Source organism: Phymastichus coffea, unplaced genomic scaffold (genome assembly GCF_024137745.1).
Source record: "Phymastichus coffea isolate CEN01 unplaced genomic scaffold, Cenicafe_Pcof_1.1 PCOF00087, whole genome shotgun sequence".
NCBI lineage: Eukaryota > Metazoa > Arthropoda > Insecta > Hymenoptera > Eulophidae > Phymastichus > Phymastichus coffea.
This window is the reverse complement of record NW_026706898.1, coordinates 699,474-721,905: the sequence shown is the minus strand read 5'-3', so window position 1 is coordinate 721,905 and position 22,432 is coordinate 699,474. Positions and strand designations below refer to the sequence as shown.

At 32.3% G+C, this 22,432-nt stretch overlaps 3 protein-coding genes across 15 annotated transcripts in view; all 3 read right to left on the bottom strand.

Moving 5' to 3' along the window:
* Positions 1-509: 509 nt before the first annotated feature.
* On the bottom strand, positions 510-13,328 carry LOC131669151 (aldehyde dehydrogenase, dimeric NADP-preferring). Of its 10 annotated transcripts, none has more exons than XM_058943832.1 (14): positions 13,178-13,328; positions 11,132-11,285; positions 8,608-8,682; positions 5,004-5,041; positions 4,792-4,935; positions 4,626-4,721; positions 4,303-4,524; positions 4,072-4,235; positions 3,762-3,992; positions 3,486-3,683; positions 2,366-2,481; positions 2,028-2,163; positions 1,526-1,679; positions 510-1,012 (listed from the first exon to the last, which is right to left on the bottom strand). In XM_058943832.1, the coding sequence occupies exons 1-14, from the start codon at positions 13,178-13,180 to the stop codon at positions 986-988; spliced, it is 1,758 nt and encodes a 585-aa protein (XP_058799815.1). In that variant the 5' UTR covers positions 13,181-13,328; the 3' UTR covers positions 510-985. The 10 variants fall into 10 exon arrangements, with proteins under 10 accessions (XP_058799815.1, XP_058799814.1, XP_058799818.1 ...); XM_058943831.1 differs by lacking the exon at positions 2,366-2,481 and adding an exon at positions 2,786-2,901 and having other exon boundaries at positions 513-1,012; XM_058943835.1 differs by lacking the exons at positions 2,366-2,481; positions 13,178-13,328 and adding exons at positions 2,786-2,901; positions 12,121-12,168 and having other exon boundaries at positions 513-1,012.
* A 1,288-nt stretch (positions 13,329-14,616) lies between these two features.
* LOC131669085 (putative glycerol kinase 5) lies at positions 14,617-19,817 on the bottom strand. Its single transcript, XM_058943702.1, has 11 exons — positions 19,410-19,817; positions 18,265-18,358; positions 18,060-18,159; positions 17,825-17,984; positions 16,858-16,972; positions 16,132-16,452; positions 15,965-16,069; positions 15,803-15,897; positions 15,569-15,732; positions 15,346-15,479; positions 14,617-15,262 (listed from the first exon to the last, which is right to left on the bottom strand). The coding sequence occupies exons 1-11, from the start codon at positions 19,503-19,505 to the stop codon at positions 15,120-15,122; spliced, it is 1,527 nt and encodes a 508-aa protein (XP_058799685.1). The 5' UTR covers positions 19,506-19,817; the 3' UTR covers positions 14,617-15,119.
* A 131-nt stretch (positions 19,818-19,948) lies between these two features.
* LOC131669084 (RNA polymerase II-associated protein 3-like) overlaps positions 19,949-22,432 on the bottom strand; it is a 48,786-nt gene continuing 46,302 nt past the window's right edge. For all 4 annotated transcript variants that reach the window (XM_058943699.1, XM_058943700.1, XM_058943697.1 and 1 more), the window contains exons 4-10: positions 22,039-22,161; positions 21,713-21,969; positions 21,416-21,632; positions 21,016-21,345; positions 20,648-20,935; positions 20,386-20,575; positions 19,949-20,307 (exon numbers count right to left, since the gene is read on the bottom strand). In XM_058943699.1, coding sequence (XP_058799682.1) covers positions 20,219-20,307; positions 20,386-20,575; positions 20,648-20,935; positions 21,016-21,345; positions 21,416-21,632; positions 21,713-21,969; positions 22,039-22,161 — 1,494 coding nt within the window. In that variant the 3' untranslated portion in view covers positions 19,949-20,218. The remainder of the gene's footprint in view (positions 20,308-20,385; positions 20,576-20,647; positions 20,936-21,015; positions 21,346-21,415; positions 21,633-21,712; positions 21,970-22,038; positions 22,162-22,432) is intronic.

Sequence of the window (22,432 nt, the reverse complement as noted above, 5' to 3'; positions counted from 1 at the left end):
GATGCTTTCAGTTCGTGGTTAATCAGTTTTTCACATTGCTACCACGAAATAATTTAACACGATTCTTTTCTTTAGAATTATGATTTGGCATCTTTTATTACGTATATGATTATGTTTTATAATTACAATGCTCAATAAGTCTATCATCACTCCTTATCACTGACGCATGTGAATGCTCCCCATATCATTAACAATAGTATTGAAAACAATTAAATAGTGAATTTGAAAATATTAAACGAGCTTAAAAGCGCACCAAGTCATCGTGAAAATTCTTACTACATTTAACGTTGTATGTATACTGTATGTCACTCAGTTTCTTGTAAGTTCTTTCTTTGCTTAAGTTTAATAATTGTAGTGTAAAAATTTCCAAAACTGAACATATTTTATCAACGCAGTGGAGAAAGGTATAAAATAAATGACGGTATCTGTGATGTATGAAATATGTGCATATATATAATTTATAACTTACATAGATTACATTTTTTACAATAACTATACAATTACATAAACAATTATACTCCATTTATATACCTTCTATGCAGAAATCCTAAACAAATTAAATACAATAGTTCACTCTTATTTTAGGTAAAATTAAATAGGATTTAATCATAAAATAAATATTACTGAATTTCATTTTTTTAATATTCCAATAAATAAAATTAAAAAAATATATAATGACTGATTGAAATTGAAAACTATCAAGTGATAAATAATTTAAAAATCATTTCGTTCCACAAAAAGATAGTAATTAATAGAATTTATGCATTTCGCGATGTTTCACTTAAACGCTATAAATTGATGTCATTTTCACAAATTATTTTTGTGATTGCAAAGTAATTAAAAAAACCTAAAATAATAGCAACTAAAGAATTTTTTACCAAATTCAAAAATCATATCTGCAAAAATATTCGTGACTGGGTTCTAGAAATATGCTTAGAAAAATTCTTGAGTACTTTTGTGTAATGACGTTCCTAATTACACAATGCTACACCTCATCACCATACGGATTCCCCTGAAAAATTCATTTTTCGTATTACGTTTATGAATTTTTTCTAGAACTAATGCAAGAAAGATTATTTTAAATACTGATTTTTTTAAGCACATTCTACAGAAAAATAAATAAAATTATGAAGCAAACAACAATGATTTTTTTATCATTTTTTTTTATTTTGTAAAGTAAAAACGTTACAAAAAATTAAAGTGTGCGTTCAAAAACTGTACGTGATATATATCAACATTTCATATATATACTTTATAATAAATTTTTGATTCGCTAAACTCAACGTTTTCATAATACTGCTGTATAAAATTTAACAAAATTAGCCATATTACTATTATAATAAAAGTATATACAAAAAAACTGTTGTAATTGTTAAACAAATGAAAAGCAATTGGTGAAATCTTAGCATTTATATTTTATGAATGTTAAGAACTGTTATAGCGCATCATGAATTTGTGCCTTCAAAATTGACATTATTAGTGTACGGTGATGAAATGATGATTAACGTGCTCCAGACTTTTGTACCTTCATAAGGGCTTTGACGGCAAAAGTCGCTGCCACGCCTAACCCAAACATCATTAAATGAGGCAAATATTGAATTCCGGGGATGTCTGGTCTTTTTGCAACCAGCAACGAGAGAAATTTCAATTTGGCATCAGAATAAGGTGGGTATCGTGCTCTATAAAAATATAAAGTTTAGCAATTAATAATAGTTTTAAACAAGTGATCTTGTTTGCAATCGTCCAGTCCAATACCTTTAATTTTTTTTTTTCAATTATTTTTATCAAAATGTAATCTTAAATTGGTTTCAATTATTTAATTATTGATTGTTATTGAACGGATTTTCAATATATATAAATATAAATTATTAAATGAAAATATTAACAATTGATCAATTTGTAGCATAGTTTCCGAACATTTTCTTAATTTGGAAAATATTTTTATAAACTTGGCCATTTTTAATAGGTTTTTAATGAGATTTTACGTTACAAGGTAGGGAAATATGTGAAGTGCTAATAATACTTACGAAGCCAAAGTTTCGCCGATAATATTGAAACTTTTTATGAGGCAACCTTTCTGATGAACAAACGTGTCAAATGTCAATTTTCCATGATATGCTCCCATTCCGGACGCTCCAACGCCTCCAAAAGGTAGGGTATCAACTACAATGAAAATACAGTTATAACACCTGGATTTTTATGACATATTTGTATGCAATATAGTGAACTTTGTATGGCTAAATTCCAAAGCAAGCTCAAATTACACTAAGCAAAGTACAAAATGGCGTTCGTGCATTTTTTGACAAATTGATAAATTACTTCTGTAAACATAAATTGGACTAATTTCTGCGTATTTATATCGTACCTGTCATATGCAATATAGTATCATTAATAACAACGTTTCCACTCGATGTATTATGCATAACTAATTTAATGTTTTCCTCAGATTCACTAAATAGGTAGAAAGCTAAAGGCTTATCCCTGAACAAAAATTAGCATACATGCAATTTTATTACATAAAATTAAAAAACAATACATTTGAGATGATCCAAATGACTTATGGATATTTAATTCGATCTAAAAATTAGATTTATATAAAACCGTTTTCTGATACTTTAACATAACTAATATATATATCAAGACTAATATCCATCCATGCTAATAATTATACCACAGACATTGTTATAATTTTTTTATTTCCAAATATAAAATTCAAGCACATTTTTAAATTCCAGCATTCCAAGTAAGCAATTAACCATCACCAAATATTTTTTCCCTAACTCACCGGCATATTGCATCATTGTATCGTTGACAACAGCAGAACCAGATTTAGTTTGATTTATAAACAATTTTTGAACTGCCTTATCTTTAGTAAAAACGTATAGTACTAGTGGATTTTCTCTGTATTATAAAACAGTTATTTTTCTTTTTGTAGTAAAATATATTAAAGATAAAAAAAATTAAGTAACAAAATTCATGCCTATAAATGTTTTTGTCAAAAAAACATTGAGATGTAATATAGTTTTGCTGGTATATTTCATAAGTTCAGACACTATTGCAATAGTATAATAAAATAATAATATAATATAATCTAAGATTTGAATTCAAAAAGAACTGAATTCAATGTAAAACAGTTTGTTTGAAAATATATTGAAGTCTTAAAGTACAATTTTTAATTTAATGAAATATTAATAATTGATAATATTAATTAGATTTGAAGCGAAATTGACTCTTACTAAATAAGGGCTAATATTGAAAATAATAATAACAAAAACAAGAACGTACTTTAGAAATACTTTTGCAACAATACTGTAGAGAAAGATTACATAATTTTTTTTAATATCATCTATAAAGCTTGGTACCATAGGATGCAGGTATATTTATAATTAATTAAAAACATAGAAGTTACTCATAATTAAGTTCTAAAAAATTACTTTATAATTATATAATTGCACATATGATTTTAATAATAATCAGAGTATTACCTTTCATTGATGAATTTGATTGCTTCATAAGCATTTTCAACATTCACAATAGGAAGTATTGGTCCAAAAACTTCTTCTTTCATCACAGGATCTGTCAGCTTAACATTTATAAGAATTGTTGGTGCAATATATCTTTGAGATGCATCTACTTGACCTCCAATAGCTACTTCACCATTCGTAAGAAAACCTACTAAGCGTCTAAAATATCAAATGTAACCGTTTTTAGTTTTATCAATTTTCATTTGGCATGTAGTAAGTTTATGAGTATTAACTTACTGGTAATGTCTGTCGCTAACTATACGACAAAGATCTGGACTTTCTTTTGGATTGTCACCATACCATTCTTTCATAATTATTTTTGCTTCCTTGATAAAAACATTTTGTACTTCCTTCGAACATATAATATAGTCTGGAGCTATACAAGTTTGTCCAACATTTATAAATTTTCCCCACAAGATTCTTTTGACTGTAACAGGCATTTCAGATGTACCATCGATGTAAACAGGGCTATAACATAATTATGAATTGTGAAATAAAATTAGTATTGTGTTCACTGATATTAATTTATTTATCATAAAAAAAATACCTTTTGCCACCAAGTTCTAGTGTTACTGGAGTTAGAAATTTATTTGACGCTTCTCTGACTATACGTCCTACAGTAGTAGAACCGGTATAAAAAATGTAATCAAACTTCTGTTTGAGAAGTTCAGTTGTTTCTGCAACTCCACCAACTACTACTTTATAACATTCCTAGAATATGAATTTATTTTTAAATCTTTATAAAATTGTATATCCTTGGAAATACACATTTACTCACATTATCCAAATATTTAGGTATAAGTTCAGCAATTATTTTTGCCACAGCCCCAGACACTTCAGATGGTTTAATAATCACACAGTTTCCAGCAGCAATAGCCCCAATAACTGGACATAATGTTAACTGAAGGGGATAGTTCCAAGCACCTATTACTAAAACTACTCCATACGGTTCTTTGTAAATAACTACATCATCTAGAAGATTAACGATTCCTTTTGGTGGCTAAAATATCATATAAATTATAGTTGATTATATTTATTTCACATTTTATTACAATCTTGATTGAATGCTAATAATCTAATTTTATAATTAATAAAACTTACCCTTTCTGGAGCAGACCATTTTTTTATGTTGTGAAGCATATGAATGCATTCGTTGAGAGTAAAATCAATCTCAAGGACATAATTTTCGAACTTACTCTAAAACATTCAAGTCAAACTTTTAAACATTAAAGTAAATAGGAATAAAATCATTTGTAAAATGACTTACTCGACCTAAATCATTACTTAGTGCAGTACTCAGTTCTGTTTCGTTTTCTTCTATTAACTTTTTCATTGCTTTCAGCTGTTTGATCCTAAATTCGATTGGCCGAGTTTTATTGGTATAAAAGACATCTCGAGTAGATTGAACAAGCTAAAAAAATTGTAATTATCAGTCGTAAAGTCCACAAGAAACTTTGAACATAAAATTATCATGCATACCTCAGCAAAGTTGGACATTTCTTTACCATTGACTGTAACTGATAAAAATTAATAAATTTATAAGTACATTACTTTCTGATGAAAATGTAAAATAATGCAACAGTTTTCCTTGACAAACATAAATTGATGTTTTAAAAAATACTACAAGGATACAACATATTTGTTCGTTCTGAATTGATAAAAAAAAGTGTAATTATTGCAGTGACACACCACTTCCTTATCTAATAAGAGATGCCACAAACAGATGTTAAAGTTAAATAATTGTTATTTGAGTACAAGTGATAGATGTAATTACGAGATTATAAGAGAGCTGAAAGTTCGTATGGCGACGTACGATACAGAAAATTTTTATTAATCACAAAATAGATTTGACAGATAGCAAGATCAGGCCGAATGCGCACTCAAACATTCGCAGAAAATGACTGCAAGATAAAGACCGGTTTCGTAAACTATACGCTCGTAACACTTACTCTCTACTCTGCTTCGCGACAACAACTCCTTCAATTGGAGAAAGATATTGTGTCGAAATAAGTGAAAGTTTTACACTGTTCTCGACGTGCTGCCTTCACATGAAAATTCGGAAATGAATAAAACTTGAACAAGTATATTTGTAGTTTTTATCACGAACAAAACTACCGCACAAACAAAGATGCATTGGAGCAAGTATATACAGCTTGTGCGCATGCCTTAACTCTCAATATTTTGGCACGAAGCCGTGAGAGCACAGACAAAAAGCACGTATAGCTATATATACTTTGTTGTTTCATTTCACGTCTCGATATGTATGCATCTAAGATACTCACCTTGCAGAACGGAAAAAAAAGTATTTGACTAATCAACACGAATTTGTAATTTTTTACGTGGCAACGGCTGTCTTTGTTTGCTGTTTGACAAGAATATTTTTATCTATCGCAATGTAACGTGCACTTGTTGACGTATCTGAGATAATTCCTTCACTGGACGAGCGAGCTACCAGTCGCGCTCGTTTTGAAACGGCCGGCCGCTCTCTTTCTTTTTGTGTCTGTCTCTCTCGCACTTCTTGTCATCGCGACCCCGAGTTCCTTGATTGGGAAGTACGTGTGTTGAGCGCTTACATGTATGGGAATTCTTTGTGTGATAACTACATCAATGCGTGCACTGTTGGTTGTGCGTCGATCCGATAATCATAAAGAGTAACAAATATCAGACTTGTTGGCCAATCATGTAAACTGGCAACCACTTTTATTCGAAGAATATTTCATTATTTATATTTAAAATTCAATACTACATAATAAATATTTCAGTTTTTATTATATTTATCAATAATTAAGATCCTATCGCAAGTATAATCAATAATAAATTATCATTTATCTACGAAATATTAGTAACAATATAATATTTTTAACAGTATTAAGTTGTTATCGAAATCGTTTTAGTTTTATTCAATAGTCTTTCCAATTTTTAGTATATAACGAGTATAATAAGTAAAAATAAATGAATTCATTCGTAATTATGTAAGTACAAGAAGTTCGAATGTGTTCGTAGCTTAATTCGTAGGTTTAATAAATTACTGTTCATGGGCTTCCATAATTACATTACGTAAAAATATTTTTATTTTGCTCGAACGTTTTTACACATAGGAACATTTTTACCGAATGTTCGATAATGATTCGAACGTAAAGTTTTGTTAAATTTCGGCCAAACCTTGTATTCAACTTTATTCAATGTTATACATTAACATTTTACCATACTTATGCCAAACTTGTGAATATAATAGACAAATTTAAGTTTCATTAACGAAAATTTGGTAATAGTGTTTACAAATTTTATTCGAAGAAATCAAAATTAATCGAACTACCAAGTTTGGCACTGTCTCATGAGACAATTAAGAGACAATAATTATAGCTTTTCTCAAACTTTATCCAATATCAGTTTGACGCATATTACGCTTGGCAAAAGTCAAAATTTGTTTACAGCCGAAAGACATAATTGATTATATATCTCTTTGATCTCCGACATAATTGCGAGATTTGTATCGATAATTCGATAATTAATTTTCGACACTCCGTATGCAAAGTGCGTCTTTCTCACACGCTCAGGAAAAAATGTACGTTGACAATCGCGCTTTCCACACGTCGCATCGAAAAACACTACACGACACATGTTCGTAAAAAAGATTCTCGTCTCGTGTTGCCTTTCCACCTTCACTTCGCTCGGGCGCAATTGCCAGACGAGACAAGAATCTACTTTCCCGCACTTATATTGTAAGCTAGCATCGAATAAATCGGTTCGTAAAAACAAGAGATTGAAATCGTTCTAATTATTTTCTATTACTAATCGATAATCTATTTTTTCAGTGTGTAATATTAAGATAAAGGTTATAATGTCGCAATCTTTTTTGAAAAAATAGGATAAATGTTTAATAATAATTTGACTCATTTAAAAAACTGAAATATTATTTATTGCAGTCTTTGATATGTTAAATGATAAATTTAGGAACTTGTTTTATCACTAATACACATTTTACCGCTGTGATGTTTTGTAAAAAAATTGAAAAGTCCAGATTTGAAAAATGTAATTTATGTTAAATATTTTAATTAATATAATAATAAGAAATGAAAAAAAAGAGAAGAGCACGAACAGCGCATATCTGATCTTATATCTTTTTTTTCCCATATAAAAAAGTGATGGCTTGCCGAGTGACGTCACTTTATTCGTAATTTGATTGATTAAATGTAGTCATGTGGGTTAACAACATGTGGCATTATGTATGTGTATGTACGTTTGAAATTAGTATATAAAATATTATTAACACAATAGCCCACATGTTCAGCAAATTTGTGCTAATAAATATATCGAGTCGTTTTACATCAAATTACATTCATCAATTGAGTAAATAAAAAATTAGTAAGAGGCTTTTTAGGCATTAAATAAAGAAATACGTACACATTCATATTTCTGTGGTTTCTCATTGTCTTAGATATAACGATGTCATAGCTAATATTTAAATTTATAATTGAAGTTGCAACACAAAACATTTTAATGACATGATCGTTTCCACGACATCAATGAGAGGACTTTATATCATGCACAAACATTAAATTTAGATACGAAGGACGTTTGTGGTTGCAAGTACCGTGAATAAGCAATCCTTTTTGATCTATCAATGTTTAGTGCTGTATCTGATATTGATACTATCTTTGAAAAAATTGTGCTAATTTATTTTTAATAGGGTTTTGAATCCTTTCACAATTAATCAAATTGGAAATGTGATAAAAAAACATTCTTTACTTACCTAACCGATTACGTGTAAATATTCAGAATATTTCATATGCCACAAGTGTCATTTTTTCATTAAAAATATTAAAAAAAAATACTTTGTCAGTCAATTTGCGCAGAGGGTTACGTACTTTAATGCATGTGTTGCAAAACGCGTGTCGTTAAAATGTACAAATATACATTTCGTAATGAGCAACCAAAAAATTAAAAACTTAAAACTAAAAATATCAGTGCTTGGTATGATAATTGGAACACAGCCGTGCAAGTTTAGACACATGCAAAAAGATTAGTTCAGTAGACATATGTCTTGGTGGTTTCGTGGACAATGCTTTATCTTATAACGTACCTCCATTAGCGGCTTCCACTTGAATTTTAACGGCATCCCCGGTCTTGCTTTGCTCAATGAATTTAGTCATTGCAGCTTGAACATTACGAGCCGATTAAAATGAATGATAATTGGCTTATTTCTATGAGATTTATCCGAGTATTGTTGTTAAATTATAAAGAGATAAGAAAAAAATGTGCTTTACGATGTTAAAAGCATGTTGTTACCACAATTAATTATTTTATTTCAATTAAACTATTGCATAGCTTTTCCATGTTTCACCCGTAAGTATTATCCAAGCTTTACGAAACAGTTGTCTAATGTTTTGTATGTGCATGTAAAGCATTCTCGCGAGAGTGCAAAACATTTAGCTTATTTCGAGCTCTGTCACTCTACCTCTTATGTATTTACATATGCAAAAATGACAATATTCTGTTTAAATAAACTTACAGAACATGTTAATTCTGCTGAAAATAATAAATGCGAAGAAGAACGCGCTGTAAAAATAAATGAGCTCACATAAGCTCTCTTGCACGTGAAGCGCTGCTGGTAATCTCTGCAGGCGTTATAGGCAGCTACTAAAGCAATGACAGGCGATCCAGCTAGTCGAATCGACAACATGATTTATGAAAGATTGAAGAGTCTGACAGAGGTTGTTAGCTTGTATTAAAATTGCACCAACAACGATACTAAGTATACGAGCTACTTAACACGAAGGTGAACGAGGTGATAGCTTTGATGCCTTAGATGATGTTATAAGTATACTCTCATTGCTAACCGTCCCCTTCTTTGCTGCCTACGAAATCGGCCTATACTGTTGCAAGTGCGCAAAAAGCTCGGAGACCTCATAAGTTATTGAAACTACGTTCTAGCCCCTACATACTGCTGCGAAAACCACCATTCAGATACTCAGTCGACTGCATAGCTAATCAAGAACAAAATTTTGAAAGATCGTCAAATGTATTATCTAAGTATTGCAGTCAAATATAACTGAAATACCTTTGCTTGGTAAACTTCAAGATTCCACTAAAACTCGTATCATTGTCATTCCTTCATACGTAAAAACGACTTACATCATGTGCGTTTCGCTAAAATGTGTATCAGAAAAACTATAAAACCTTGTGCGTGACACCGATGAAGTTTCCTTGTTGAGATTGCGCCGGACAAGGAGGCAAGCAAGTCGGCGATAATTAAGGAACGAGCAGTCGAATGCAAATTGGCAGCTCTTGTGTATTTCATTTATGAGAATGCAAATGTTTGAGTACAAGAAAATGAAGGTAATAATTTTTCAAAACACGAGTTGTTGTTTTTTTTTGCGCCATTACATTTTTCTAAATTTGCGTTTATTACTTATCAATTGATTTATTTGTATGTTGAAAAATGTCTGGTATGAAGCTCAGTAGGTAGCAAATGCCATAAGAATATAAGTGATTTACTGAGTATGAAGAAATTTATAGCTTCGCATACTATATGTTGATTCGTCATTCGTACGTGTTGTGAATCGAAAAATTGTTTATAACCAATGACCCAGTAAGGTAATGTAAAGCTTGGATATAATATCGGAAAATCTTGAATCGTAAATATTTTAATTTAAACGAATGCGTTGTAAAACAACTAAAGACAGATTTTGCTGCTGTAATACCAAGAGAATATTTTTCTACTTGAGCGTAAAGCCAATAATTTCTTCTTTTATTTTGATTGCAAATGCACATGCGAATACGATTGTTTGCAGAACGAATCGACATCGCTCATTACTTTATTTTTGAAACATATTTTTATGCGATATTGCTATGCTAATTAGAAAAATTGAAAACAAAGTTTTCTTTGCTAAAATAATAATAGCTATGCATTAATGTAAAGTATATTTGCATTTATTTAGAAAATTTATTTAATTTCGCCAATTACTATAACTCGGCGTGCAAAGTAACGCTTGTAAAACCTACCCAAAAACTTATGTTTGGCTTGTGTTGACGCATTATTCGGCGGAGTTGTATTAACTCGATATTTCTGATTCCAAAGCATGTTGAGGTAATGTAGCTTAATAAGATTCCACAGAAAAAATATTTCTTAAATTTACGGATTTTCCGATAAGGAGAAGCGAAAAGCCGTTCAGCCAAAAGTTTTCTTTCGATGTTAAGCAATCGATGCGATGCACATCAGTTAGTCTGCGTGTTCAAAGAAACATATATACGTATTTAATCGACATTTGGGAGGAATGATTCAGTAGCAGAGCTATAAGCGCATAATAAATCACATTGTAAAAGAAACATTCAGTGCAATTTGATTTTGTAACTCAATAAATACTTAGAATACTTGTGAAGCACCCGTTATCTATTTATAGTCAAAAAACAAACATTAATATAATCATGATAGCTCGTAAGAAATAAGTACAAAGTTTTCGAGCGTAATGCCAGTTAAGAATATTAATAAGAGATTATTATACAGCAGCGATAGTAAGAAAACATTGTAAATGCACAAGAGAGTTCAATTAGAAAGTCCAGATATATACAATTACGTCAATGATTGTGGTTAAACTGCGCCTTACCTTCGGACGACGGCTCAATCATCACGGCCACACCATCGTGCTCAAGATCAAGCCGGCATGTGCGCACTTCACCGTCGATGTCCACAACAATCGAAGAAGATTGCTCGCTGGTGGGCTCGTTTGCCACTTCGGGCATCGTTAGAACAACTTCCGCCTACAATAGCAATTGACTAATGTAACGACGACTTTTCCATGCTGTTTGTCGATCATAACAATTTGGACAGCCCCGGCAAAAACTGATCGTGTTGCTACGAATCGACCGGCTAACGAGAAACTGCACAGGCGGAGATGCCGATGCTGGACGAACGAGTCAGCGTGAGAGGGGAAACTGTTACCTGTTCCCCGCTCGATCTGCTCGCGCGGGAGATGTCATTTTTCTCTTTTTCTTTCCTATAATTCTATCAGTCGCAAAAGTTTGGGCGTACGACGGGGACAGGCTCGGGAAGCAGACAGCTGTCGGAGCGGAATCACTCGGCGAGCAAACAAAGCCGAGAGTATGCGCGCGAGCAGCGGATCTGATTGCAAATCGTGGTGGTGGAACACTCAACTGCGCTATCAATTGCAATTAGCTACGCGAGCTACCGGCGCTTAACCGCACCAATTGCGTAGGTGGCGTGCTTAACTTATGCAAGCGTTATGTCACTGTGCTGCAATTTTCAGGTGATCGTGGGCTTTTAGACAGGCGAGAGAGACTCTGGCGTTATTGCAAGGATTTATTCGAAAAGTTTTAAGACAAAGCTACAATCGTTTCGATCGAATATAGAAGTTACCGAACCGGTTTTTCCTCGAAACGAACTAGTTCCTATCCATCGTTATATCCACTTTCAGCTTTTTAAACGGTTATGAACGGTGAAGTCTAGACAACGGAACCAACGTTGCAACGAATTCTACGCACAAATGTGGCTTTCTTTCACTTTTGTTTAATGCGTCCGTATCTTGCTCGCAATTTACATTTACTCTACTTTCAATTTCAATATCGATATACGTACAATAGGAAGTATTTTACGATGAGCGAGTTTATCCGATTCGTCAGTGTATTTGTGATACCAAACCAGAACTGAGAACGACCGAAGACGGCAGCCGTTAAACTTGAAAAATTAATGAAAAAGTTGTGTATTTCAATCAATAATAGCACTTAGACGAGAAAACTTGGTCAACATTTGCAGGTGACTTGAATGTCATTAAATACTTGCGAATTTTGTCAACTTTCTAGCTCTTTTAATTCATTTTCAGATATAAAAAAACGACTTCTAATTGTGCAAGCACAAAAATTATTACATCTATAGTCTCACTATGGTTCCAAGAAATTGATAAAAATTTTCTGATCACAATGTCTTCGACTTGAAGAAATCTCTTATCTATAATTGCTTCATTATTAGAGTCACGTTTAACGACTATTAATTCTTAATAATATTCGTATTTATAACGAAAATAAATAAACACGGCGTATAAGTGTTTTTACTTGGATGAAAATGAAACGCATTGATCAATAATTAATGTTGATGTATTCATAAATATTGAATAGTCTAATCGATAAACTTGGAATGATTTGGAAAATAAATACAACAGCGCGCACACTCAGTTCAACGGCCTCAACAAACCTTATTGTAAAATCCGTGCACCCATGAAAAACAAGCAAATGTTTATCGTACAACCAAAAGCGCAAGGGCTTAATAACGTTTATCCTTTTGAAATCTGCGGTTCTCGTCTGATTAAGCGAATGCACAAGTAGTCGCCGAAAATGGCAGTCTTTTGCGTCACAAAATAATCAACTGAAACTTATGTTAATTGAAGCGAGCTCGAATATCAATCACCGGCCGAACGAAAATACTGGCGAGCCGGCGGCTCGCTGCTTATTAAATTTGCCCGATAGCCAAATTACTCGGCTGAACTTTCTCTCGCATGATCGCGTCCTGCATCGCACGCAACTCGACAGAGACTTTCATATCCATGCACGCGATACGATCGCCACCGTAAACTTACATTTAAATATACATATTACGCAACGACACTCATGCGCGAGTCGTAAATTTGGCCAAAACTCACCATGACTGCCGCGTTGAGCTACGACTGCAGCGTGCGCAAATAAACAATGTGCACTGACACAAGTTCGAGCAAGCTCGGCGTGGCTTGATCCGATGAGCAACGCAGCCGCGCTCGATGACCGATCGCGAATCGATGAGGCGACCACGATGCTCGCCGCCCGAATTCATTTGGTCTTCAATGGAAAAATGGCAAGTTCATCGCGCAGAGAGCTTCGGCACTCGCACGGTGGCGCGTTGCGCAACGTAGATCGGATTTACTGTGCTAAGCAGAGTAAAGCATCGTCTGCGCGGCTACGTAAGCCCGATTTTGAGACGTAATTTTTGCGATTTCGACTGCACACGTGCACGAGTCAGCCGGCGAATGCCGTGAGTGAGTTTCATAGCTTTTGTATTTCGCTGGACGTATTATTTGGGAATGAGCTTGTTTGATCGAATATCTTTGACCCCGATTGATTATCACGGTGAATTTCCTTTACTCAAAGTCTCATTGAAAGGCTATTTTTACTGTCAGATAGTTTTACATTCGTGACGATTTCACGATAAAATACGAACAACAGTTTTCAGACCAATGTGCGCTTTCAACCATCAGAAAATATATTTAGAACGTATATGCGCACGCATTATGAACAATTGCACTTATTATTTCTAAAATTATCGATAAATTGTTATTTTAAGAAAAGTATAAGTATTATCGAAATATTAACAACACAAGTCGCTTCATACTTTATTTGTTTGAAAATTATATACACAATATATAAATAACGCAAGTTCTTCGTTGGTTTCACTCAAACTTTAAGGTAACACTATTAATTTTGAGAAAATTACTAAATCATTAAGAATACTTGTCAAGCCTGGCTGTAGATTATTTTCATAAAACTATATTTCATGATCGAATAATTAAAAAGATTTCGCAAAATAAAACTGATACACCCAACTGATTTCCATGCTGTCGTAAAATGTAGGAATAGATGTGGTATTTTTTAACTAAAGACCAGGCATCAATTAGCATAACCTGATTCAATATTTAGATATTTTTTATTTCTATTTTTTTCGAATAAAATCAGATCTTTTTTCTGTGTTACGCTTATAAATAGTCAATGATATTACTGATGTGTGATTGCTACCATAACACGGTATTTAGCTATCACGCGCGTGTAAATAAATCCAAGTAGCTTATAGAATAAATTAAGAATCTTGATAGATAAATTACGGCAACATTGTGTTAGATTACTTAAAAAGGGCATCGCTATCGGCAAGGTCTAATGGAATTCACGCTTGATTAAAAATCAACATCGATCTGAAATGAATGATTGCACCTTTTTATTCGTTTAACTAACTTTTCTAAACGATTGTCGTTCAGATTTTTAGTATTATATCAATAAAGTAAGATTCATAGAAAAAATCTATTCTATATGTAGAAGTATTTGGATTAATTATAATTACAAAGATTTATATTAACATGACTTTTATTTTAACAGCTGTATAAAAATATCGATTTCATTATGTACAAATTTTAATTCATCAAATGCTATATGACAGGCACTTTAGTCCAAGTATTTATATATTTATAACAGTATATAAAAATTCTAGTATCCATAACAACAATGACAAGTCGGCGATTATATACTAAAACAATACTCCTTTGCTGCACGAATAATCTTTTAAATTATCGTACAAAAATTCATTTCCCTGTCATCTTTTACGTCTAGTTTTACGTGAGTCAGTCTCATGGCAATATTGTGTTATAAATATGGTGTTATAAATCTAAAAATACTCTCGATGATTCATTTATGCTTGGAGCTGTAGTTCTTCAAACTTAGGGCTCGGGCGAACACTAGTATGAAAATGAACGCCAGTAAATTTGTGAGTATTTTTAAGTAATGCAGATTTTTACGGTATTTCTCTCTGTCACTTCTACAATTTCGCGATGTATTGGCGTACTGTCAGTACCAGTTTGTGAATCTTTCAATGGCTCTTCTCCACTCTTTGATCACTGGCTCGTATGCGGCTTGCCTTTCTTTGTTAGGATAAAAAATTTTGTCTACTTGGCGCAATTTGAATATATCCTCTTTGTTTTTCCAAATACCTGGATGAATGAATGTTGTGAGTAACTTTATAAATAATAATTCTCTTAAAGAAAAAAAACAAAACAAATAAATGAAACAATACCTTGTTGCAGTCCGGCAAGAAATGCTACCCCCAATATCGACATTTCGCTACTTGTACTTCGCTCTACTTCTAAACCTGTTAAGTCAGCTAAAAGTTGCATTGTAAAATCGTTCTTGGAAACTCCTCCATCGACCCTGAAAAAAAATGTATACCATTAAAAAAAATATTCACTGTCATAGAAAGAAATAATATTCAAATATTATAATTTTACTCTATGTCGTACTTTATTTCTTTGAACGAGTATTTCGTTTCTCGTTGAACGCACTCGTATATCAATAATACTCTGAAAACTAAACTTTCTAACATCGAACGTATAAGGTGAGCTTTCTGAGTAGTGGGTTTAACGCCAATAAATCCCGCAGCTGCATTCTCGTCGCTTATAGGTCCCTAAAAACAATCATTTATACTTTAATTAAAGTTTCTACGTCATTCTATCTAATAAATTAACTAATTATACCTGTAAACCACTGAAAGCGGGTATAAAGTAAACTCCGTCGGTGTCTTTCACAGAATTCGCTAGCACGCATGTATCCAACGGATCTTCTATGAGTTCTGAAAGAAAAATTAGCGTTTAGTTAAAAATTATATTTCATTCATAATTTTTTTATTTATAGCTTACCAGATGATTTAGCCCATTCTATAACGGCTCCATTATCATTAGATAAGCCTTCAAGTACGTATGAAATCTTAGAGCCCATGCGCCAACCAACTAATGGATACAAACCTGTAACAGAAATTAATGTCAATTGTTTTCGATTTATTTTAGAAATAATCAACTGCACCTACCTGCACTCAGCGCATGAACGTTACTACCACTATTGACATTAATGAAACTACCGGTACCCATGGTAAGTTTCAAATCTCCAGGCTTAATGCATCCGGAGCCGAAAAGCGATGCCGCCTGATCGGCCATCGAGCATGAAATAGGTATCTTAGCACCGAAAACCGTAGTCGACGTATGTCCAAAATTACCAACCGTGTCCACGACTTTTGGAAACATTTTTCCTGGCAGGTTGAATATATGTTGCGCCCATCCAGCCCATGACATTGTGTAAGGATCAAACAGTCCCGAGGCCGAGGCACTTGCTACGTCAGTAATATGTTGACCTATAATTTTAATATTTTTCGTCAATATTCTTTAAATAAAAGCATTATTCTATTTTTTTTTCTTTGTGTAATTTACGAAACATCAATAGAAATAGTTTAACTACACTTTTAACTGCTCCAATTGCTCTCAAAATTTATTTCGATAAATAGTCAAAAATAGCTCTAGTGTCTCAAAAGCTGGCATTTACCTCAACAAACACTTGTTCGGTTAATACACATAGAAGTTTTAAAAGTTTAGAAAATGTGATGTAATAGCTTTTCGTTAAACGATACACTTACGAAATACAAAGCACTACGTCAGCATCATGCAAATTGAAAGCCGTAACAATAGCATACACAAAATGTGTAGCAAAGAGAATATTCTATTGCTGTAATATCTCATGTCACACAAACACACACACACACCTGTCAACTTGTATAAGAGCCAACAATCAACACCGCCGAAGATTGCAGTGCCATTCGTAGCCGCCGCTCTCAGACCTTCAACGTTTTCCAAAGCCCATAATAAACGTAGAGTTATCTGAAATTATATTTTGATTAATACCTTCATACTGTCTATCCTGCCAGAATTATTTTCACGTATTCACGCAGTCGAATAGCAACCAAATTTGTTGTGTCACTGTGGCTCTTCAAAAAGTTGTTTATCGTTCCAGCAAATTTTGATAGATGCTTTTTGTTATGTATTGTTACTTATGAGCCTCCAAAATGTAACTTTCACACATTCGTGCAATACATGGCAATGTAAATTATTATAAAAGAAATCAGAATTATAACTTTATTAGCGAAATTCAAAATAACTTGACAACGTGTATAATCAGTATTAAGCTGTTAACATAAGTAACTGGAAAAATCGGAAAAAATAAAGAGAAAGTAACAAATTGTTTAGCAACGCAATTGTTCTTTTTCCAACAATTGATCGACACATAACAGCATGTTATAAGAATGATGTTCTTATGTTATTGATACAATGACTATCGATTCTTATTTTCAGTGAGTCGTAACCCGTAATAATTGTCACGTTTAACTCATGTATTTTTATTAATTCGTTATTAAGTGCTATTTTATCAATAAGTCTTACTATTCATTAATACATAAAGTAAATTAGAATACACAATACTTTTAACCATCATTTGCCACATCGAAATGAATCATGTGATATTTTCAACAGGGTCGTAAACTCACAACTTTTTATATTAGCAATGTATGTATTTACAATATTTATCTATAAACTCATCTCATTTTCACACGAACAATTTTATAATTTCTTCTTTACTTTTGCAAAAACAATAAATTTAAAAAATGATATTTGAAGAACGATTTCATGTACACATAGCACATTCATAACTTATTTCTAATATTTAATATGACCGACCTGATTGTTCATAAGTCGAAGGACACTACCAGCTTGAAATCTTTTGCTTCGCGATATTGAATACAGCAGCCGCGAGCCTAGTCGCAAGCCTTGCATAGTCAAGGACGAATTCCAACTTTTCACGAGCGAATCTGCTCGTAGGTCTTTCCATGTTACAAAGCTGTAAATGTGAATATAAAAGATGTGATTAAAAGATTAGTCTTTTTGACTATGAAATTTCTTTTGAAAGACTCACTTGTGGTAATGCTTTCCTGATTCGCGGTTCCAAGTGATCACGCTACATCTCTGTGTTGATATGCCCAACGTTTCAATTTTTGATGGGTCAACGCCGCTTTCTATAATTTAGTCATTGTTCTTTTAATTGAAAAAGAATTTATGAAAATCGCGGATCGTGATTCAGTTTGCCTCAATTTTTGTTTTGACAAATGTTACGTTCTCACCTTCAATGGCCTGCTTGGTAACTCGAACTACGGTATCCCATAACCAGTCAGGATCGATTTCTACATAACCAGGCTTCGGATACAGCAGTTCCATCTAGGATCAATAAAATAATAGTTCAAGCTGTTTTTTTTTATATTCCAGGAAAAGTTTTTCCATCGACCATTATCATTTTTTATTCAACCGCGTTACGTCTTTACACACCAATTTCAGCTCTTATAAAAGCAACTGTTGTACATATAGATATACATGAACTCGTTGTAATTTGGTCCTTGAACCTTTCAGTGGCTCTGCACATTATTTAATTTCCGGCTTTTGAACCGGTTTCAACTGTGCTGTTAACGATAGTTGTGCATCCTTGGATTTTATAAATAATGCTTTATTATCTTACATAAATCATGCTTTCTTCATCAACAAGATACATTGGGAAATCGAAAATAATTATGTAGAATGAGTTATATGAACATATATTATTTCATAAGTTTCATAAATTTATAAATTAATGATTTACATATAAGAAAACTATTTTATATTTTCAATTCTGTCTTTTTAAATATAGTCGCAGACGTTTTAATACAAATTAAAATAATCTACTTTAAAATGTTTATCTATCGCATTGGCTTATTTTAAAGGAAAAAATGCATTCGTACCATACGCACTCGACGAATATTATCTCTCATCACTGATAGGCGCACTCTAAAAGTAGTTTCAATACGTATGCGGCCTATATGAGACTTTTTAAAATTATATTATTCCCTCGTGACGCATGAGAATGTTAGTCTAAGTTATGCATGGAGCTGTATTAATTGGCGCAATTTAAAAAAACCAATGTCAGTGAAAGTCTTTAACCAAGCAGTTGACATAGCAAACATACCGGTTGATATATCGCAACTCAGTGGCGATTAAAATTTCAACACGATCAATGAGAAAGTATTGGCTAAGTTTATTAAGTAAAATTTAGTTGGTGGAGTTTTTCAGAAAAACATTTACCAACGCATGACCCTCACGCCGACCTATAGGTACAATAAAAAGAAAAGAAAAGAACGACAGCTGCAGAGCAACGCCCGCACATGTAGGGTCGTAAGCAGGCAGGCAAGCATGCGGGAGATCGATACACGAGAGTTAAAAAGATATTGTACGAGCGAACCTTTTCGGAGCAGACAGAGACATTATTGGCGGCTTCGTCGAGAACATGGCAACGAATGGTCGTGGTGCCGACGTCGAGGGCAGCCAGGTATCTCATACCTGTATGGGAATGTATATGTTTACGTCGCAACAAGGCGAGTCGTGTAAATGCACGCGAGTATAAGCTGCACGCACAACTGGCGCCTGCGAACTAACTACTGTGAGCGCGCGCGCACTGCCAGATGTGCCTTGTGCTCGGCTCGTTCTCTGATAGGTATATCGTGCGCCGACGGAATTCGAATCAGATTATAATCTGATTCGCCGCGAATATTTTCATAGTCTCTGCGAACTTTGGAACTCTATGCGCGTTTCATACGCCATTAGAAGAATTGGACAAAAACTGATGGTTTTTGTAGGTAATGCTCGATTGATACTGACAACAATGAAATGTTTTTCACTACTTTAAGGTAGTGTTGATGCATGTTTGATATCAAAAATAGAGGTAAAACTGAAACATATTTGATTGAAATGATTTTTAATGTATATTTAAAACTTAAAATATACTAATTATTCGAACATATTGAATTTAAAAATAATTAAAAACTTTTAATAGAAACAGTTTTGTAATCTTTGCTACTCGAGTTTTATCTCGTTTATAACTATTAGATATTTAAATGCGTCTTAATCTTTTCAAATGATAGCTATTTTCCTTAAGCTTCTATCTTATATCAATTTTCAATAATTTAATAAATCTTAAACTATTTCATGTAATGAATATGTTGCCACGAGGAAAATATTTGTACACTGCACACGACTCTTCCAACAATTATTTTACATCTCGTAAGTAGCGTGTAGATTTCGTAAATCCTCTTCGGTTCTGCCTTCTTTATTTTTGCAACGATTGAAGAGACTTTTTAAAGCTAAAAATTATGAATTCAGTAGATTTTCCATGACTTTTTCATCAATTCATAAAAAATATTAAAATAATAATCATTTACCTTCTTTATCAGATGCACTCATAAATAACACCAGGGTTTTAAATCGTTTGAGTTTCGCCAAACAATTCAAAAAATCGTAAATATTATCATCAGCAGTAAAATGTAAATTTAAAATTTGTAAAATTTCACTAAAAATATTAGATTCCATAGAATCTTTAAATATGCCTGGAAGATTTTTAGGATTAATTTGCTGAAACAAAAGTGGTTTTAGGTATATGTTAAAAAGCATTAATTTATTTCAATATTTGAACACTGGTTTTACCTTCAAATATTTATATCTGTATTCTGTAGAACAACATTTTCGCCAATCTAAAAGAAATGCTACTGCTGATTTTGGAGGTGGAGGCAAGTTATACATTACATTTGAGTTTTTTCTTTCATTAAGATTGCTAATAGGAAGTTGAGTAACCAGTTTACTATTAACATTAGGCTTATTAATATTATTTCCTTTGGATGAGCTTTCTAGGTTTCCTACAGCTAATTCGTCAACGACATCTTTAAATATCGATTCATTTGATGGTAATTCTTTGATGAGTATCCTCTTTAGTTTCTAAAACATATGTAAACTTCTTTAGATCGAGTAACTAATATAAATATATACTGTAATTGAAATAAAATTTCAGAAATTACTTGTTTAGACTTTTGAGAAGCTTCTGTTAAAGGTTCAATAATGCTAACGTTTTCTTTCAATTTAGGTAACCATGGTGGTAAACCTTCAGTTGATTCAGTTTCTTGAAGTTTTATTTTTTCAATTTTTTGGTCATCTTTATGTTCAATAGTTTGTTTAAATACACCACTGTTAGTTTCAGTAATAAATTCTTCGGTTATTGCTGTTTTCTTATTTTTATTTTCAGTATTGTCATTATATTTTGTATTTTCTAAAATAGATTTTTTTTCAAACAATTTTTCTCCAATTCTTTTTTCAAAATTACTGCTTTCACTTCCAGAAATGTCTATTCTCTGAATTATAATTAATTCATAAAATACAAATTAAATTTTAAAGTAAATTAACACTAGAAATTATTTTCACCTTTGAAGCTTGTGCATCAATGCGTTCTTGCACTTGGACTAACATACATTTAGCTTCTTTATTAGATGGTTCTAATTTTATTACTGTTTCTATATCCTTTTTAGCATCTTCATAGTGTTTTAATTCTATTCTTGCTGAAGCTCTTCTATGATAAGCTTTAATGTAGTTTGAATTGAGATTCAAGGCAGCTGTACAGTCAGCCTCTGCAGAATATAAGCTGTAATAATAAAATACATGTTATATTATTGCTATAACATAACCATGATAGAATAACTAACACTAAAAAATTATATTTACTTGTTTAACTTTAACTGGCAAAGTGCTCGATTAGCATAAAACACAGCATCATGTGGAAATATTTTAAGAGCCTGATTATATTTTCCTATGGCAGCAGCCCATTCTTGCTTTTTAACTAGAAGATTACCTTCATCTTTGTATTTGTTTGCTTCAGTGTGTTCTTTTTCTAATTGTTCCGAAGAAGGAATTTCAAATTCAACTTTTTCTTTCTTTGATTTTGAAACTGTTTTTTCATCAAGTTCATCACATGCTTTTTCCTAAATATAAAAGTTGATGCAATATAGAGAAGAAATAATTACAAATAAACAAAATATTTAATAACTTACAACATCAAATTTGTCCCATGATTTATAGTCAGAAGATGCAATTCGTTTGGCTTTTGGTTTTTCCTCTCTACTGTAAGGGGTTACCTTCTTCTTGTTCTTTTTAGTTCTGACAGGAGGAAGAACCTTGAAAAATGGAAATTTTACAAATATAAATGTTTAGTTTTACACATTAGAACAAATTTAATACACTTTAAAAACTGGAAAAAAGCAATGATTTATAGATTTTTTGTTAAAAAATGATGTAGATGTACTGTGAAGATTAATAAGCACTTGATTGTTTTATTTTTTTATTTGTTCAATTAGTTTTTAGCATTGTATAATAAATAATTAATGTTTATTAAATTTTTATATTGGAAATAATACAGAAATACTACAAAAAAAGACATTTTGACTT

Excerpts from the sequence above, each read along its gene's own strand:
- LOC131669085 (XM_058943702.1), bottom strand. The coding sequence starts at position 19,505 with ATGAGATACCTGGCTGCCCTCGACGTCGGCACCACGACCATTCGTTGC. Across the intron at positions 15,733-15,802 it reads CCGCTTTCAGTGGTTTACAG|GGACCTATAAGCGACGAGAA; the intron begins GTATAATTAGTT and ends GATTGTTTTTAG. Across the intron at positions 15,480-15,568 it reads TACTCGTTCAAAGAAATAAA|GGTCGATGGAGGAGTTTCCA; the intron begins GTACGACATAGA and ends ATTTTTTTTCAG.
- LOC131669151 (XM_058943832.1), bottom strand. Across the intron at positions 4,525-4,625 it reads AATGGTCTGCTCCAGAAAGG|CCACCAAAAGGAATCGTTAA; the intron begins GTAAGTTTTATT and ends ATGATATTTTAG. Across the intron at positions 1,013-1,525 it reads CCGTCAAAGCCCTTATGAAG|GGGAATCCGTATGGTGATGA; the intron begins GTACAAAAGTCT and ends TGAATTTTTCAG.